This window comes from Streptopelia decaocto, assembly GCF_964273445.1.
Source record: "Streptopelia decaocto genome assembly, chromosome: 2".
Classification (NCBI taxonomy): domain Eukaryota; kingdom Metazoa; phylum Chordata; class Aves; order Columbiformes; family Columbidae; genus Streptopelia; species Streptopelia decaocto.
Window position 1 is genome coordinate 163863349 of NC_138655.1, and position 17670 is coordinate 163881018.

The following is a 17670-nucleotide window of genomic DNA, read 5'->3' on the forward strand; positions in this document are numbered from 1 at the left end:
GGGCGGCCGAGGGGCTGCGGGGGGGGAGGCACGGGCCGGGGGCGGCGGGCGCGGGGCGGCACGGGGCGGGGGCGGCACGGGGGGGGGGGGGGGCGGCACGGGGGGGGGGGGGGCGGCACGGAGGGGGGGGGCGGCACGGGGCTGGCGGGCGGCACGGGGCCGGCGGGCGGCACGGGGCGGGGGCGGCACGGGGCTGCCGGGCAGGGCCGGAGGGGCGGGCAGCGCCGGCCACGCGGGCCGCGCAGCGCACGACCCCCCGCAGCCCCGCCCCGGGGCCGGTCCCGCTGCCGCCGCCGTGACGCGGGGCGGGCGGGGCGGGGGCGGCGCTGACGCGGGGCCGGCGGGCGCGGGGCGGGGGCGGCAGAGCCCGCAGAGCGGAGCCCGCAGCGCGGCCATGCAGCGGCTGCCCGCGGCCCCGCGCCGCTGAGCGCCGGCCCCGCCGCCGCCATGAACTTCCAGGGCGGGCCCGGGCAGAGCCCGCAGCAGCAGAGCCTGGCGGCGCCGGGCGGGCCGGTGCCGCTGCCCGTGCCCGGCCCCTCGGGCCCGCAGCCCGGCGGGCCGCCGCCGCCGCAGTTCGGGCTGTCCAACTCGGCGGCCATCCGCGCCGAGATCGGCCGCTTCGAGTCGGTGCACCCCAACATCTACGCCATCTACGACCTCATCGAGCGCGTGGAGGACCTGGCGCTGCAGAGCCAGATCCGCGAGCACGTCATCTCCATCGAGGGTGAGCGGGCGGCCGAGCCGAGCCGAACCGAACCGGGCCGGAGGCGCCGCTGCCCTTTGTCCCCGCCGCCCGCTGCACCTGCTGCCGGTGCCCGCGGGGGCGGCGGCCGCGCTCGCTGCTGCCCGCGGGGCCCGGCGGGAGCCCGGCTGGAGCCCGGCTCGGCCCGGCTCGCCCCGCGCCGCTCCCCGGCCGGGCCCGGCCGCGCTCCCGTCGGCTCCCGCAGCGCCGGCCCGCGGGGGTGGCCGGAGGCGGGGCCGGGCCTGGGCCGGGGCCTGCGGGGCGCGGCGCCCCCGGGGGCTGTCGGGGCCCGGGCTGCGGCGGGGGCGCCGGGCGCGGGTGGGATGTGCCGGAGCCCGGCGACAGCACCAATGCGGAGAGCTGCGGCGTGGGCCCGGGGAGCCGGGCGAGGGCTGCGCTGCGGGGCCGGGGGCGGCCCGGCGGCCCGGCCGAGGCTCCCGTGTCCCGCGGGGTGACCGACGTGCCGCCCCGGGCAGCCCGGCCGTGCCCGTGAGCGCGGGCAGCCCCGCGCCCGCCGGCCGGTCCCGTAGGATCGGGGGCTGCGGAGCGTGGGCTCCCTGCCGCGGGGTTTGTTGTGTGCGGGGGGTTGGCAGCGCGCTCGGGGCCGCTCCCGCCCGCCCACGTCACGAGTGTCACTGCGGGTGGCACGTGGGGCCGGTGTGGGGAGCGGTGGCCCCGCTGCAGTGGGTGCGGGTACCAGCCCCCGGCTGGCGGTTCTGCACCGCGTCCCTGCGCCGCGTCCCTGCGCCCGCGTCCCTGCGCCGCGTCCCTGCGCCGCGTCCCTGCGCCGCGTCCCTGCGCCCGCGTCCCTGCGCCTGCGTCCCTGCGCCCGCGTCCCTGTGCCATGTCCCTGCGCCCATGTCCGTGCACCATGTCCCTGTGCCCGCGTCCCTGCGCCGCGTCCCTGTGCCCGCGTCCCTGCGCCCGCGGCAGCGCTGGCGTGGAGGGAGGAGAGCGAGGGGCTGTGACAACAGTCCACGCGGCTGCGTGGTCGAGGGACCGTACGTTCAACAATTATTTTCATCTGCCTTGCCGTGCAAGGACAAAGGACACTCGGTGGCATCGGAACAGGGCATATGTAAAACCAATAAGAGGAGGGGGCTTTTCCCGCAGCTGTGGCTGCCCTGGGAGGGCTCCTGCCGCAGAAGGGCGCTGAATTAACGGAATTTAATGGTGGGAGGAGGGAAGGGTTGGTGCTGGAGGGCGGTGAGGGCCTGCGGGGCTGGCCCGGGCCGCGGCAGCGCCTCAGCCCCGTCTGTCGGGTCGGTCAGGGTGGTCCCGCTGGGGAAGGACCGTCCCCGCGCTCCCGTGGGTCCCGCAGCTCTCCCGCGCGTGTCCCCGTGGCGGCTGCAGCGGGAGAGCCGCGGGGCTGCGGCGCCGTGCTCTGACCCTGCTCGCGGTTCCCGTGCTGCGGCGCAGAGGAGCTGCCGGCCGAAATGCAGCGGTACCAGCCTGGGGGTCGTCCCGGGGCCGTGTCCGTGGGCAGGGTGCCTGGCCAGCCCTCCAGGCCGCGCCCCTGCCCTCGCACCCGGCCCCGCGTCCGCGTGTCCGTCCCCTGCTGTCCGTCCTCGCCGCCCTCACGCCGCGTGAGCGTGTGTAAGGCGCCGGGAGCACGTTGGCGGTGCGGAGCGTCTCTTAGCAACCCCGCTCGAGGTGCGTGTTGGCTCCCGCTGCTCAGAGGAGGGTGTGAAAGCCGAATTCGTGCACACGCCGCTGCAAACGGCCGGGGCTGCCGCAGCCCTGCGGTTTGACCCGGAGCCGCGGCGGGAGCAGTGACCGTGGCACGGCCGAGGGAGCGGGCTGGCGGCCGGGGCTCTGCCTGCCCCTCCTGCCCTTCCCGCCCCCTCCTCCCTCCCAGCTGCGCCTTTGGTGGAGCAGGAATCCCACAGATTTCCTATCTCGGCTGCATCCCCCGCGTCCCCGCTCGGCACCGGCTGAGATCGTGATCCCGGTGGAAAGCGCCGTGCCACGCGTTACCAAGGGATCGAGAGACTGACTTGGTGGGGGTAATTAACCACTGCGAGGGTGGTGCTGGGGATTTACCCGTTCTGAAGTGCCCGGCTCTGGAAGGGAATATCCTTCCAAGCCGCGTGTCTTGGGCTCGGTACAGAAATTGCTGGAAGAGGGTTTTTGTTTGTCGTTTCGTTTGTGTTCTGGATCCGAAGGTCAGATTCTGTGACCACAACAGCTGCTTCTGCTCCTGAAATCGGGGGGAAGGTGTCAGTGACGTCCCACGTTCAGCCCCCTGACAGGAGAGCTGGGTGTCGCCGCCCCTGCCGTGTCCTCTCCCAGATCGCTGCCGGCAGTTCGCGGTCTGCAGGGGGAGGGAGGCCGGGGCCGCGGCTGCTGCGGCGCAGGTTGTGCCGGCGCGGTGCTGGTGGGAGGCGGTGCGGGGGGAGCGCTGTGCGGAACCGGCGGTGCGGAGGCTGCTGCCGGAGCGGCGCTGGAGCCGCGCTCGCCGTGCGGCGGGGGAGGGAGCCTTTCCGGGAGCCAGGGGACTCTGCAGCCGTGTTGGTGACAGCGGTGCAGCCGGTGGCCGCGGCCCCGGGCCGCTCGCAGGGGAGGCGGGAGGAGGGGGAACCGTGCCCGATTTGGTGGCCGGAGGCTGTGGAAGGGTGCCGGGGTGGCCTCGGCTGGTCGCCCGCGCCAGCTCGATCACAGGCAGGACCCGCTGCTTTTCGGGAGTTCCTAACCACCCAATTTGGCCAGATTTTCAGGGGGCTAGCGAAGAGCGCTTCCCTCATCCCAGGCGTGTCTCGTTGCCAAGTTTCAGAGGCTGCTGCAAGCTGCCGAGCTCTATAGAAGATTCAGATGTATGCATAAAGCAAAATGATACGCAACTTCAGTTCTGAGGTTGGTGCAGCCCCTGCTTGCAATGAATGTGACCTCTAACGATGTTACTCTGGAACAGACTATGGACAGAATTATATTAATAGAATTTGTAATTAGAACAGTAATTACACAGCGCTTAATTTCTTCCGTACAAGTGAATTTTCAGAAGCGACCGAAAGGCAGGTTCTGGGCAGGGAGAGCGATGGATGCTGGCGGCACACGGGAGGGAGGGAGCGAGCCGGGCGATGGGGCGCGGGGTGAGCCGGGCCGTGGGGCGCGGGGTGAGCCGGGCCATGGGATGCGGGGTGAGCCGGGCCGTGGGGCGCGGGGTGAGCCGGGCCATGGGGATGCGGGGTGAGCCGGGCCATGGGGCACAGGGTGAGCCGGGCCATGGGGCACAGGGTGAGCCGGGCCGTGGGGCGCAGGGTGAGCCGGGCCGTGGGGCGCAGGGTGAGCCGGGCCGTGGGGCGCGGGGTGAGCCGGGCCATGGGGATGCGGGGTCAGCCGGGCGATGGGGCGCGGGGTGAGCCGGGCCGTGGGGCGCGGGGTGAGCCGGGCGATGGGGCGCGGGGTGAGCCGGGCGATGGGGCGCAGGGTGAGCCAGGCGATGGGGCGCAGGGTGAGCCAGGCAATGGGGATGCGGGGTGAGCCGGGCAATGGGGATGCGGGGTGAGCCGGGCCATGGGGCGCAGGGTGAGCCGGGCCATGGGGCGCAGGGTGAGCCGGGCCGTGGGGCGCGGGGTGAGCCGGGCGATGGGGCGCGGGGTGAGCCGGGCCGTGGGGCGCGGGGTGAGCCGGGCCGTGGGGCGCAGGGTGAGCCGGGCCATGGGGCGCGGGGTGAGCCGGGCCATGGGGCGCGGGGTGAGCCGGGCGATGGGGCGCGGGGTGAGCCGGGCCGTGGGGCGCGGGGTGAGCTGGGCCATGGGGATGCGGGGTGAGCCGGGCCATGGGGCGCAGGGTGAGCCAGGCAATGGGGATGCGGGGTGAGCCGGGCAATGGGGATGCGGGGTGAGCCGGGCCATGGGGCGCAGGGTGAGCCGGGCGATGGGGATGCGGGGTGAGCCAAGCGATGGGGATGCGGGGTGAGCCAGGCGATGGGCATGGGGTGAGCCAGGCGATGGGCATGGGGTGAGCCGGGCCATGGGGATGCGGGGGTGAGCCGGGCCATGGGGAAGCGGGAGCAGCGTGGCCAGGGCCTGCGCAGTGGTGCCGAAGGGCGGGAGGTGGTAGGAGCGCAGGTGGGACCTGGCAGAGCTGCTGCCGGGCGGCAGCGGTCTGTGGTTTGTCCTGGTGCTGGCCGCTGGGCTGGGCTCAGCCTGCAGCTCCAGCTCCAGCCCTGCGGGGGACGCGGCGGCCAGAGCGGGAGCAAGAGTCTGTTGGCATGGGGAGCCCGGGTTTCACGCAGAGGGGGTGCTCTTCCCCGCATCACCCTTTCACTCCCCTCCAACGCGCTTCTGAGCTCGTTCAGGCTCCTGCTGCACTTCAAGACGCAGGTTTGCTTTGGAAAAGCTTCCCGCATGTTTTTCGGCTGCTGCTTCTCTGTGAGAGGCGCAGGCTGCACGGAGCCCTGGGTGGGCTGTGCCGGCAGCAGGGCGGCGCTGGCGGGCGCGGCGCTGGCGGGTGCGGCGCTGGCCGTGGCCGCGTGGGCTCTGCGGGGCAGGAGTGGCTGCTCAGCTGTCCTGGCTCGGCCCCGGTCAGCGGGTCCCTGGGGTTGGACCAGAACGGGCTGTGGGGTCACCTGGACCCCTCCAGCCCAGGGCTCGGCCTTTCCCGGGCAGCTCCAGAGGTGTCGGTGGGGGCGCATCCCGAGATGCGGTTCCGGCCGAGGGCCTTGCTGCCATAGGAGGTTTTAGTCACTGTTAGACATCCTGCTGTTAGAAATGAGCGTCATTTTATCAATAGGCATCTGCAAGATCCTGGGTTTTGTTTTGCGTTTCTCTCCACGGGTAGGTAGTCCTTTGATACCGGGTGTTCTCGTGTTCAAAGCCGCTGGCACCAATTATCGAGGTCACTTCCCTGTGTCTCTTTTCTGATGAGCTGAATGGGCCGAGCCCGTCGTTCGCTCAGCAGCAGCCGCGTTTCGCAGGACGTTCCGCATCCTCTTCCAGTGCCGTTTGAAGCTGTTTCCTGGTGCCGTGACTCACCGAGCGCCGCGGCAGGAGTTGCCATCGCTGCGGTATCTCCGCCAGGACGACGGAGCCCTCCCGGTGTCCCAGCCGGCGCTGCCGGCCGCCACAGGCTTTGCCGGCACGTCCTGGCTCAGCTGAATCGGCCCCACTAAATTACAGCCCTTGGGAAGGAGGGCGTTCTGCTTAGCCAGCTCTTTCCCGCGGAGTCCGTGGCCTCGGCAGAGTCTCCCTGTTTGTGCCGGTGGTTTCGGAAGGCCGGGGGCAGCGGTGCGGTGCGGGGGGAGCCGGCTCTGCCTGCGGGAGCCGCGGCTCTGGAGCCGTGGGCACGTCCCTGCTCCCGGGCACCCCGGGCTCCGCTTCGCTGGGAGTTAACTGCACAGAGCAGCAAAATGAGAATCGGGGAGCGTTCTGACCAGACGTTCTGGTCGGTTTGGGTGGGGGTGCTGGGCTCTCGGGACAAGGACGCCCCGAGAGGCTCCCGACGTCCTTGGAGACGCTGCTCAATCGTCCCATGCTGGTGAGGCCATGCCACGGGTCCGTCAGCGCACGTGTCCCAGCGGCACAGGCTCGGCAGTGCCGGCACAGCCGGAGCCGCTGCCCCGCGGCAGGAGGGGCTGGGCACGAGGGGACTCCACCGCGCCGGAGGGGCCCGTGGCACACGGCACAAACATGCCCAGTCTGGTGGAGTTGTGTGGTGTGGCCCCAGCGATGCGCAGGCAGCTTTGCCGGGGCAGCCCTCGCCTCCCTGAGCCTGCAGCTCCAGGGCAAGGTCTGGCGGAAGGGGCAGACAAAGAAGTCGCTTGGCGCTGTGATTGGCGGGAGCTGGGAGAGATGCTGAAGCCGGAGCGGGAAGGCTGGGGGATGATCTCGGTCGCTGGACACTGAGTAGGGCGGAGCTGCAGGTGTGGTGAGGGAGAAGGTTTCTGGTGCTGCGAGGGCGAGAGCTCTGACGCTGAGGAGACGGGGGCGTGGAGGGAGGGACACCAGAGGGAAAGAGCAGGGCTGGGACGTGGCCCCAGGAGAGCACCGGGATTGCTGTGGCTGCGGTTGCACCGTTACCTCGATCCAACACGGTGTGGCTGCTGCGGGAAGGGACAATGTGGCTCTGCCCACCCGTCCTGCTGGCGCTCGGTGCTGCGTGCTGAGCCGGACCAGGAGCTGCGCCGGTGGAGCCGAGCTTTGCACCAGTGGAGCCGAGCTTTGCGCCGGTGGAGCCGAGCTTTGCGCTGGTGCGCCGGTGGAGCCGAGCTTTGCGCCGGTGGAGCCGAGCTTTGCGCTGGTGCGCCGGTGGAGCCGAGCTTTGCGCTGGTGCGCCGGTGGAGCCGAGCTTTGCGCTGGTGCGCCGGTGGAGCCGAGCTTTGCGCCGGTGGAACCGAGCTTTGCGCTGGTGCGCCGGTGGAACCGAGCTTTGCGCTGGTGCGCCGGTGGAGCTGAGCTTTGCACTGGTGCGCGGGTGGAACCAAGCTTTGTGCTGGTGCGCTGGTGGAGCCGAGCTTTGCGCCGGTGGAGCTGAGCTTTGCACTGGTGCGCGGGTGGAACCGAGCTTTGTGCTGGTGCGCTGCTGGAACCGAGCTTTGCGCCGGTGGAGCCGAGCTTTGCACTGGTGCACCAGTGGAGCCGAGCTTTGCGCCGGTGGAGCCGAGCTTTGCACTGGTGCGCCGGTGGAGCCGAGCTTTGCGCCGGTGGAGCCGAGCTTTGCACTGGTGCACCAGTGGAGCCGAGCTTTGCGCCGGTGGAGCCGAGCTTTGCACTGGTGCGCCGGTGGAGCCGAGCTTTGCGCCGGTGGAGCCGAGCTTTGCACTGGTGCGCCGGTGGAGCTGAGCTTTGCGCCGGTGGAGCTGAGCTTTGCGCCGGTGGAGCCGAGCTTTGCACTGGTGCGCCGGTGCAGCCGAGCTTTGCGCCGGTGCAGCCGAGCTTTGCGCCGGCCCTGGGCTGGTCGGTGTGTGGCTGCTGCCGGGCTCGGCTCAGCTGTGTGAAGGCGAGCGTGGGACGGTGCCGCGGGGCCGGGGAGGCTGGACGGGGCTGTGCCGTGATCCTGAGCCTGGCGACACAGCCGGATGCAGCAAAGGGCCGGTCACAGGCACCCGAAGGGCCGGCAGCACCGGTGGATGCCGGGAGGGCGCGGGCCCAGCGCTGCTCTGAGGGGCCTGTCGGGGCGTCCACCCGCTGGGGGCTCGGAGCTCCGCGTGTTCCCGTGCGGTCAGTCCGTGGTCCTCTCGGCCCCCCGGCCATGGTGAAGCCGTAGCTCTGGCGGTTTCTGCCAGCGGTGGTTTCCTGTTTGGCCACAGTCTCTCATGCCGGTCAGGCCGGTTCTGCCCCTGCCCGGTGCTCCGAGCCCCCATGTCCCGCTGTCCCGGCGCCTCGGTGCTGGGTGCGGGCTGGCCCTTGGCGTGGGGCTGCGGTGCTTTCCCGCCGTGCCAGGGCTTTGCCAGGAGCCGGATTTCCAGTGTGGTCGTTGTCCGTTCACCTGTGAACAGCTGGTCCTGCCGTCCCCGTTCTGCGCAGACCCGCGGGGCTCGGGCGGCGCTGGGCCCTGCTCCGCGGCGCCCTGAGCGGGGCACGGAAGGCGTTTGTCCATCCGGGCTGGCTGTTCAGGCTGCCCCGTGTTGGTGTTTCTGGTGAGCGCACAGGGACGGGGGGACAGTGTGGGCACGACAGCGGGGTCATCTGCCCTGTGTTGGTGTTTCTGGTGAGCACAGGAGAGCGTCAAGGAGTCACTTAAAAGAGGATAATGAAGCGGATTTCAGGTTGTTTACAGAGAGCTCTTTTCAAACATGAAGTACAAGAGGAGACCACAGCGCGTGTTTGTGTGCAGCGTCGCGCGGGAGGCGGCGGTGGCTGAGCAGAGCGGGTCCCCATTGTTTGGGGTCCCCGCCGTTTGGGGTGCGGGTCCCCGCCGTTTGGGAGGGCCCGACGAGCATCTTGCAGACGATGTGACGGAGAGGGGGGCCTGGAGGGGCCTCAGCGGGGGGCTGGCCCGCTTCTCGAGAGTTGGCAGAAGTGTGTGAGGGAGCAGAACTCGTGCAGCTCCGTGGGGTCAGGGCCGAGCGGGACAGGAGAGCTGGGCCGTGAGCTCTGCGCCCTGGAGCAGCGTCTGAATCGTGTCCTTAGCTCCAGACAGGGCCCGAGTGGTGTCCCCAGCCGCTGAGGAGCAAGGCCTTGGGGACCAGGGGACAAAGCCGGGATTAGTAACAGCTCTCTTTAATCACATTGGGCTTGTGGGTACACACTTGAGATGCTGGAGGGGGAAATAAGCTGAGGCTTCATTTTGGACAGGAGACAGTCCAGGAATAGAAAGGCAGAACTATGAATCATCAACAGAGCTGGGAGATGGTATTAAATGGAAAAATCCGGCTCGCAAGGAGAAGCACGAAGGGAGAAAGGTGCTGTGGGCAGGGCCGCGAGAGACGCCTGAAGAACACGGAGTGAGGGCAGGTGAGGACGGCAGTGTTCTCGGGCTGGTGGGAGAAGCGGCAGGGGAACCAGGAGAGTTAAAGAATTGCTGGGGCCAGCGAGGACCGGCTGTCGTGAGCAGTTCTGGTCGGAAGGGGCGGCTGGTGGGGCCAGAGCACCCGGGGCTGCGGGAGCAGGAGCAGGAGGAGCACCCGGGGCTGCGGGAGCAGGAGGAGGAGGAGCACCCGGGGCTGTGGGAGCCGGAGGAGCACCCGGGGCTGCGGGAGCAGGAGCAGGAGGAGCACCCGGGGCTGCGGGAGCAGGAGCAGCACCTGGGGCTGCGGGAGCAGGAGCAGGAGGAGCACCCGGGGCTGCGGGAGCAGGAGCAGGAGGAGCACCCGGGGCCACAGGAGCAGGAGCAGGAGGAGCACCCGGGGCTGCGGGAGCAGGAGCAGGAGGAGCACCCGGGGCTGCGGGAGCAGGAGCAGGAGCAGCACCCGGGGCCACGGGAGCAGGAGCAGGAGGAGCACCCGGGGCTGCGGGAGCAGGAGCAGGAGCAGCACCCGGGGCTGCGGGAGCAGGAGCAGGAGCAGCACCCGGGGCTGCGGGAGCAGGAGCAGGAGCAGCACCCGGGGCCGCGGGAGCAGGAGCAGGAGGAGCACCCGGGGCCGCGGGAGCAGGAGGAGCACCCGGGGCTGCGGGAGCAGGAGCAGGAGCAGCACCCGGGGCTGCGGGAGCAGGAGCAGGAGCAGCACCCGGGGCCGCGGGAGCAGGAGGAGCACCCGGGGCCGCGGGAGCAGGAGGAGCACCCGGGGCTGCGGGAGCAGGAGCAGGAGGAGCACCCGGGGCTGCGGGAGCAGGAGCAGGAGGAGCACCCGGGGCCACGGGAGCAGGAGGAGCACCCGGGGCCACGGGAGCAGGAGCAGCACCCCGTGAGGTGGGAGGGCCGTTAACCGTCCCAGCCGGGGCCGGGCCGGCTGTCCCGCTGGGGCCGCGCTCGTCTATCAGCCCTGGAGTCCTGACGGTGGCACATCTGGCACCTCCCAGGAGGCTGGAGGATGCGTTTGGGGACCGGCTGTTGGGTGGGTAAGGAACAGGCTGATGGGCAAATCCAGAGTTACAGTCAATGGCTCAATGTCCACATGGAAACCAGTAACAAGCGGTGTCCCTCCAGGGTCCATCCTGGGACCAGTACCCTAATGAATGACACAGCAGTGTCATCAGGCTGAGGGTGCAGCCGACGGGCTGGAGCGAAGGGCTCCAAAGAGGGGCCTGACAGGCTGGAGCAGTGCGGCCATGTGGACCGCACGGGTTCAACAGGCCAAGTGCCCGGTCCTGCACCCGGTCAGGGCAACCCCGGCACCGGTCCAGGCTGGGGATGGAGGGGCTGAGAGCAGCCCCAGGAGAAGGACTTGGGGTGCAGGGGGTGACAGATGGGACATGAGCCACCATGTGCGCTGCAGCCCAGAAACCACCCGAGTCCTGGGCTGTGTCACCAGCAGGTTTGGGGGATCCTGCCCCTCTGCCCGCTCTGTGAGACCCCCCTGCAGTGCTGCTCCAGCGCTGGGTCCCTGACAGGACACACATGGAGCTGCTGGAGAGGGGCCAGAGGAGCCCCAGGAATGACCCGAGGCTGGAACAGCTCTGCTGGGGACAGGTGAGAGAGCTGGGGGGTTCAGCTGGAAAGAGAAGCTCCGGGAGACCTGAGTGCGGCCTTTCTGTGCTTAAAAGGGGCCCATGAGAAAGATGGGACAGACTTTTGAGCAGGGCCTGTTGTGACAGGACAAGGGTGATGGTTTAAACTAAAGGAGGGAGATTCAGGCCGGACATGAGGAAGGAATTGTTGCCCTGAGGGTGGTGAGAGCCTGGCCCAGGTTCCCAGAGAGGGGGTGGATGAACCATCCCTGAGCCATCCCAGGCCAGGCTGGACGGGGCTCTGAGCACCCTGAGCTGGTGACGATGTCCCTGCCATGGCAGGGGGGCACTGGGGGCTGGGAAGGTCCCTCCAACACCATCCTCTGTGGTTCCATGAAATCTCTTCCAGTGTTAAACTGTCCTTTTCCTTAGAAAGTTTGACCTCAATCTCTTTTTGCTCCCAATTTCAGCCACTTACCGAGGACGAAGGGAACAGATTGTTCCGTTTTGCAGCAGCCTCTTTCCATACTTGAAAATTGTAGCAGAATGCTCTTCGTTTGGGTTCGCAATGTCAGGGCTTTGTCTCTGACATCTTCTGCTCCTGTGCTCGTGTCCGCGCTCCGGGACGCTCCGGGACGCTCCGGGACGCCCCGATGGCGAGCCTGCGTTGGGCGCAGCTCCAGGCACGGGGCCGCTCTGCTCCACCATCCACCGCGCGGGCGCCTGTTCTCCCGAACGCGGTGTTGCCGGCTCCGCAGGTTTGTGACCCGCTTTGGCCCCCGGCGTCACGCCGTTCTGCCGCAATGTCCTGCCTGAGGCGGGTGGTTCGCGGTGTGGGTGTGCAGACCCTCACAGCCGCCCCTTTGGAACGTCAGCCTTGTAGACAGTTTCTCCATCTGACAAAGCCGTTTAGGATTCTCACTCTTGCCGTCACTCTTGGTTTCGTGCCCCTGTGGTTTTGTAGACCATATTGTCTGCCCTCATCTGCTTGGTTAATGAGAGCGTCGGAAAGAGCCGAGGCTGGGAGCGGCGCTGCCAGCCCGCGCACATGGGCATGTCAGTTTGTGTGGCTGCCTGATGGGCGTTCTCGGGACAGTTATCACATCAGTGCTGTGTGAGCCTGCAGTAGCTTTGTCCTTCCATTAGTTTTGGAAATGCGGTGGAAGCAGAGGTGTGACTTGGCGCGTGGTGCCCAGCGCCTGCCGGCGGTGCGGATGTCTGTTACCGCGGCAGGAGGAGCCCTGCTCGGCCACCGTTGGTTCCCGGTAAGCGCGGTGTCCTGGTGCTTCCCTGGTGTCCAGGACGCGCAGGTTGTTGCTGTTGTTTGGTTTTAGTCCTGAGCTCTGTGTTTCTGAAGGCGGGCGCTGCTCCGGCACTGCCGCGGCGGCTCCATCACCAGCACCTGACACTGCAGCTTTTACTGAGGGCTGGGCTGTGATCCTGGGCCACTGCTTTTGGTGGTGGATGCCTCGTTGCTCTTCATAGTGAAGACTGAGGCAAACAGGCGTAAAGCACTTTGTCCGCAGTGTCCTTCCGCAGCCGTTTCCGCGCCCCCAGCAGCAGAGGGACGTCTCGGCGCTGGGGCGCGGTCACGGTGCACCGGGAGCTGCTGCTCGCCCTGGCGGGCCGGTGCTGGGACACGGTCACGGTGCACCGGAGCTGCTGCTCGCCCTGGCGGGCCGGTGCTGGGACACGGTCACGGTGCACCGGAGCTGCTGCTCGCCCTGGCGGGCCGGTGCTGGGACACGGTCACGGTGCACCGGGAGCTGCTGCTCGCCCTGGCGGGCCGGTGCTGGGACACGGTCACGGTGCACCGGAGCTGCTGCTCGCCCTGGCGGGCCGGTGCTGGGGCGCGGTCACGGTGCACCGGGAGCTGCTGCTCGCCCTGGCGGGCCGGTGCTGGGGCGCGGTCACGGTGCACCGGAGCTGCTGCTCGCCCTGGCGGGCCGGTGCTGGGGCGCGGTCACGGTGCACCGGAGCTGCTGCTCGCCCTGGCGGGCCGGTGCTGGGGCGCGGTCACGGTGCACCGGAGCTGCTGCTCGCCCTGGCGGGCCGGTGCTGGGGCGCGGTCACGGTGCACCGGAGCTGCTGCTCGCCCTGGCGGGCCGGTGCTGGGGCGCGGTCACGGTGCACCGGAGCTGCTGCTCGCCCTGGCGGGCCGGTGCTGGGGCGCGGTCACGGTGCACCGGGAGCTGCTGCTCGCCCTGGCGGGCCGGTGCTGGCTGCTGGCGCTGTTCCGAGCTCGGCCTGTGCCGCTGCTTTGCGTTACCCCTGCTCCCCGGAGCCCGTTCCCTTTGGCGCGAGGGCGGCCGGCTGCAGCAGGCGCCTGCCCGCTCCGTCTCCTCCGCGCGTGTTCTTTCCCGGGTCGTTCCCGTCTGTGCCGTTACACCGGCACTTTAGGACCCGCCAGCTTTCTGAACTATTTGTTTTCACTCGTGGATCCAGCAAGATGGTGCGTGTGCGGTTCAGCAGCGTCTGCCCTGGCCGAGTCTCTTTATCCTCATTGTCCTTCCTCCGTGCACCATGGGACGCGGTGGCTGGTCTGTCCCGCTCCCCCCGTCCTGGCGCGCTCTTTGCCGGGCCGGTGAGGGGCGCTGCGCGGGGCTGTGGGCCGGGGTTTGGGGTGCGGTTGCAGGACGAGCACGTAGGCCGGGCGGGGAGCGCGAGGCGGCGGCGGCAGGACCGCGGTGCCGGCAGTGCCGGGCTGGGCGGGGAGCGCGAGGCGGTGGGCGGCAGAGCCGCGGTGCCGGCAGTGCCGGGCCAGCTGGTGCCAGCGCGAGGCGGTGGGCGGCAGGACCGCGGTGCCGGCAGCGCCGGGCCGGGCGGGGAGCACAAGGCGGCAGGTGGCAGAGCCGCGGTGCCGGCAGTGCCGGGCCGGGCGGGGAGCGCGAGGCGGCGGGCGGCAGAGCCGCGGTGCTGGCAGTGCCGGGCCGGGCGGGGAGCGCGAGGCGGCGGGCGGCAGAGCCGCGGTGCTGGCAGTGCCGGGCCGGGCGGGGAGCGCGAGGCGGTGGGCGGCAGAGCCGCGGTGCTGGCAGCGCCGGGCCGGGCGGGGAGTGCGAGGCAGCGGCGGCAGGACCACGGTGCCGGCAGTGCCGGGCCGGCCAGTGCCAGCGCAGGCTGCCGGGGCCATGCCCGGTGAACGGTCTCAGACCGCCCAACCCTCCGCCTCCTTTCGCTGCTCATTCCACTTGTTAATTCCTCTACCTGCTAAGAGCATCTAATTTCTAATTTGTATTAATCTGGTTTAAAGTTCATTTTTTCACTTCATGTTTAGACTGGACTAAATGAAACTTGGTTACCTCAGCGCGACTCCCTGAAAAGTTTACTTTAGAATCCCTTCTCTCTTGATGTTCCTTTTTGGAAAGTCACTCACGTAACTCCCATTAAATGTCTCTCTGCGAGTTCATTTATTGTGGCTTTCAAAGAATTTTTACGGCTCTTCATTAGCCTGTGTTCTTGGAATGAAAAGCCGGCCCCAGCGTTGCGCCGTTGCGGCTGTGGCTGCGGCGCCGGCCCGCACTCCACGGGCAGGGCTAGAGCCGCATGAGCCGGGCGAGCTTGGTTCACAGAGCAGCTCAGGTCGCTCGGTCACGTCCGGTCCCCGCGCTCGGGATCAACCAGGTGTTTCCCAACCGTGACCCGCGTTTCACTTGCGTTGTCGCGTCCCCGCAGAAAGCTCCGGGCGCTGTCGGCTCTGGTACCGGTTCTTTCAGGTCTGGATCTCGGTCAGTCTGCGCTCCAGCCTGCTCGAGCCAGACTCCCCAGCACACGGTCGGGTTGGCTGTGGCTTTAGCCACCCAGGTCTAGAAATCCCTTCGGAATGGAGACGCAGCCACGGCTGGGTGCTGCTGCCTCCGTGGGGAGGGCTTTCCTGATGCTCCGCCTCTGATCCAGCCTGGTGGAGTCCCCGTCCCGGCTGGGCTTTGGAAGGCTCATAGACCAGGTTCTCAGGACATGGGTTAGTGCTGGAGCTGCGTTACGGTTGGACCCGATGATCCTGAGGGGCTCTTCCAACCAGGACGATTCTGTGGCCCTGGCCGCGCTCCAGCCGCAGCTCTGGAGCAGCTTCCTGTGCTCCCCGCGGGGCTGGCCCGGAGCCCTGGCCCCGCGCTCCCGGCGTTCCCGGCGCTCCCGGCTCAGCCACGGCGTTGGCCGCGGCTCAGCCACAGCGTTGGCCGCTTGTCCGAGCGTCCCCGGCACCAGGGTCTCCGAGCGTCCCAGGTGTCCCCTGGCCCGCCGGTCTGGCTGCTCTCATTGCAGGTTTGCAGAGCGTTCATCTGTAGCAGGATCATTGCACGGTGACAAGTCACGTCTTCATGCAAACGTACACAGGCTTGTCTTTATCAGCAATACCTTAAACACCTGGAACAGTCAAATCAGATCCAGAGCTTGAATTTCTGTGTGAAAACGCCTGGGTTCGGTGTAACCCTCCGCTTGGTGTGTGGGCTGATGTGACACGGGACGGCTGCTGTTGCCGGGGCCGCCGTGTGTCCCTGCAGCCTGGGGCCCCTCGCTCTGTCTGTCACCCCGAGTGTCTCCGTTATTTCAGTATTTATTCCGAATCAGCGTGAGCAGGAACACGCTCCTTTCTGTGTGCTCGCTCTTCTAAGACCATTGCGCTCCAGTTGGTTGTGCCTTTTGATTTAAAATACGTTGTTTTAGTGGCAGTTTTCCAGCTGTTGCTGCCCGCGGTGTGACGCTCCGTGTTGTCCGCGTGCTCCGAGGCGTCCGGGCTGCCCGCGGCGGCGCCGGCGCGGTGTGCGCGGTGCCTCCCGCCCCTGTGCCGCGGCGGCGTTAGCCGCGTGTCCCGCCGGCGCTGCCCGGCCTTGCAAACCCGCTTCCTGTTGCGCTTTGCATTGTGAAAATCTTCTTTTCCTGGAATCTCCAACTTCCTTTCCCAATCTTTGATGCTTCCTGTGTTCCAGACCCTATGGACATCTGTTTCCTCCTCTTTTCCCCAGCTCTTGCTGTGTTTTGTCCGTTTTGGGTGCCGGCACCGCGTGTGTCGGCTCCCGCGGCGCCGGTCCCGGCCCCGCGCCCCTCCTCTCCTTGAGCTAGTTCTGCCGGTCCCGGCGCGGCGGCGCGTGCCGGATTTAGGTGGCACACTAAAATAAATGCCTAGTTAATGGGATTTTGGGTTACTTTATTGCTGAAGGAGGTGGTGTGCGGCTCCCTCCTGCCGGCGGAACGGTGGTGTCCCCGCCGCGGTGCCGCGGGCGGACGGCGCTGCCGGCACAGCCCGTGCCGGGGCAGGGGCCGTTCTGGGCCGTGCCCCAGGTGTGGGGCGGCGGGAAGGGACGCGGTGGGACAGACCCTGACCGGCATCCAGACCCGTCAGCAGGACTGTTCCATCCCGTTAGCACCAGGCTCCGTGTTTAAGGAGAGCGGGGACCTGCCGGTTTTTCCTCGCTCCCCCTGCTTGTGCCGGAGCTGGGACAGGGACCCGCTGGGGCAGTTGTGTTCGGGGGTTCCTTTGCTCGGCCTTTCCCCATCCTGCAGTCTGCAGGGTCTCAGTGCCTTTCTGCCCTTTTCTCTCCCTGCGGGACTGGCTGTGGGGACCGGGGCGCTGGCGCTGGGGACTGGGACCAGGGTGCTGGCGCTGGCTGTGGGGACCAGGACTGGGGTGCTGGCGGTGGGGACTGGGACCGGGGCGCTGGCGCTGGGGACTGGGACCGGGGCGCTGGCATTGGCTGTGGCTGTGGGGACTGGGGTGCTAGCGCTGGCTGCTTGGTGCAGGCAGAGTTTGGGAGGAATTGCATTGAGTGTCTTGTATTTTATATTCTATTTTATGTATTTACTAGCAGTATATTAGTGATTTGTTATTTTGTTGAACTGTGTTTGTTTCAGTTCAAGTTTCTCCCTTCCCTTTGGACTCCCTTGCCCGTTTGAGGGTTGGGGCGGGGGGAGCGAGTGGCTGCGCGGTGACGTTGCCCGCGGGGGTTAAACCACGACGGGCTGGTGCCGGGGCCGGGCCGCGCCAGGGCTGCTGCTGCGGCCAGTCCAGGGCTCGTCTGAGCCGCGCGTTGTTCCCGGGCTGGGGCGGGCGCCGGGCAGCGCACAGGACTCTGCTCGGGGGCTGGGGGCACCGCGGCGGCCGGGACACCCCTGCCCGCGCCACGGCCCCTCAGGGCTCTGCCGGCGCAGGAGGAGCCGGCACCTGGAGCTGCTGCGGCAGCATCTGCGACCAGCCAGCATCCATCTGTCCCCGTGTCCGAGGGTGAGTCAGCCCGTCCCCACGCTGGGTGACTCACCGCACACTCCCCCGTGCGGCGCTGCCTGCGCCTGACTCACCGCTGCCGGGCACCCGCGCGCCCGCCGGGGACGGCTGGGCAGGGGGCCGGCTGGGCACGGTGACGGCTGGGCACGGGGACAGCCGGGCACGGGGCCGTGCCAGCTGTGCACGGGAGCGGCGTGGGGAGGGGAGAGGAGGGTACGGGGCAAAGAGCTGCCCGCGGGCAGCCCAGGGTCTGCCCAGCCCTTGGACAGGGGACGTGTGCGCGGGGGAGCCCCAGCGTGGCTTTGATCCCGCCGGGTGTCCGGGCTGCGTGTCCCCTCCGTCCCGGCGCCGTGGCTCTGCGGAGGAGCAGCCCGGCCCTGTGTGCGGGAGGAGCGCGGTGGCTCTGCGGAGGAGCAGCCCGGCCCTGTGTGCGGGAGGAGCGCGGAGGCTCTGCGGGGGAGCAGCCCGGCCCTGTGTGCGGGAGGAGCGCGGTGGCTCTGCGGAGGAGCAGCCTGGCCCTGTGTGCGGGAGGAGCGCGGTGGCTCTGCGGAGGAGCAGCCCAGCCCTGTGTGCGGGAGGAGCGCGGTGGCTCTGCGGAGGAGCAGCCTGGCCCTGTGTGCGGGAGGAGCGCGGTGGCTCTGCGGAGGAGCAGCCTGGCCCTGTGTGCGGGAGGAGCGCGGTGGCTCTGCGGAGGAGCAGCCCGGCCCTGTGTGCGGGAGGAG

At 68.8% G+C, this 17670-nt stretch overlaps 1 protein-coding gene across 2 annotated transcripts in view; it reads left to right on the plus strand.

Annotated features, from left to right (window-relative positions):
* Positions 1–365: 365 nt before the first annotated feature.
* Positions 366–17670, plus strand: part of AGAP3 (ArfGAP with GTPase domain, ankyrin repeat and PH domain 3) — a gene marked incomplete at its 5' end in the record, with an annotated part of 137384 nt that continues 120079 nt past the window's right edge. For both annotated transcript variants that reach the window (XM_082046202.1, XM_082046203.1), the window contains one exon: positions 366–724. In XM_082046202.1, coding sequence (XP_081902328.1) covers positions 448–724 — 277 coding nt within the window. The remainder of the gene's footprint in view (positions 725–17670) is intronic.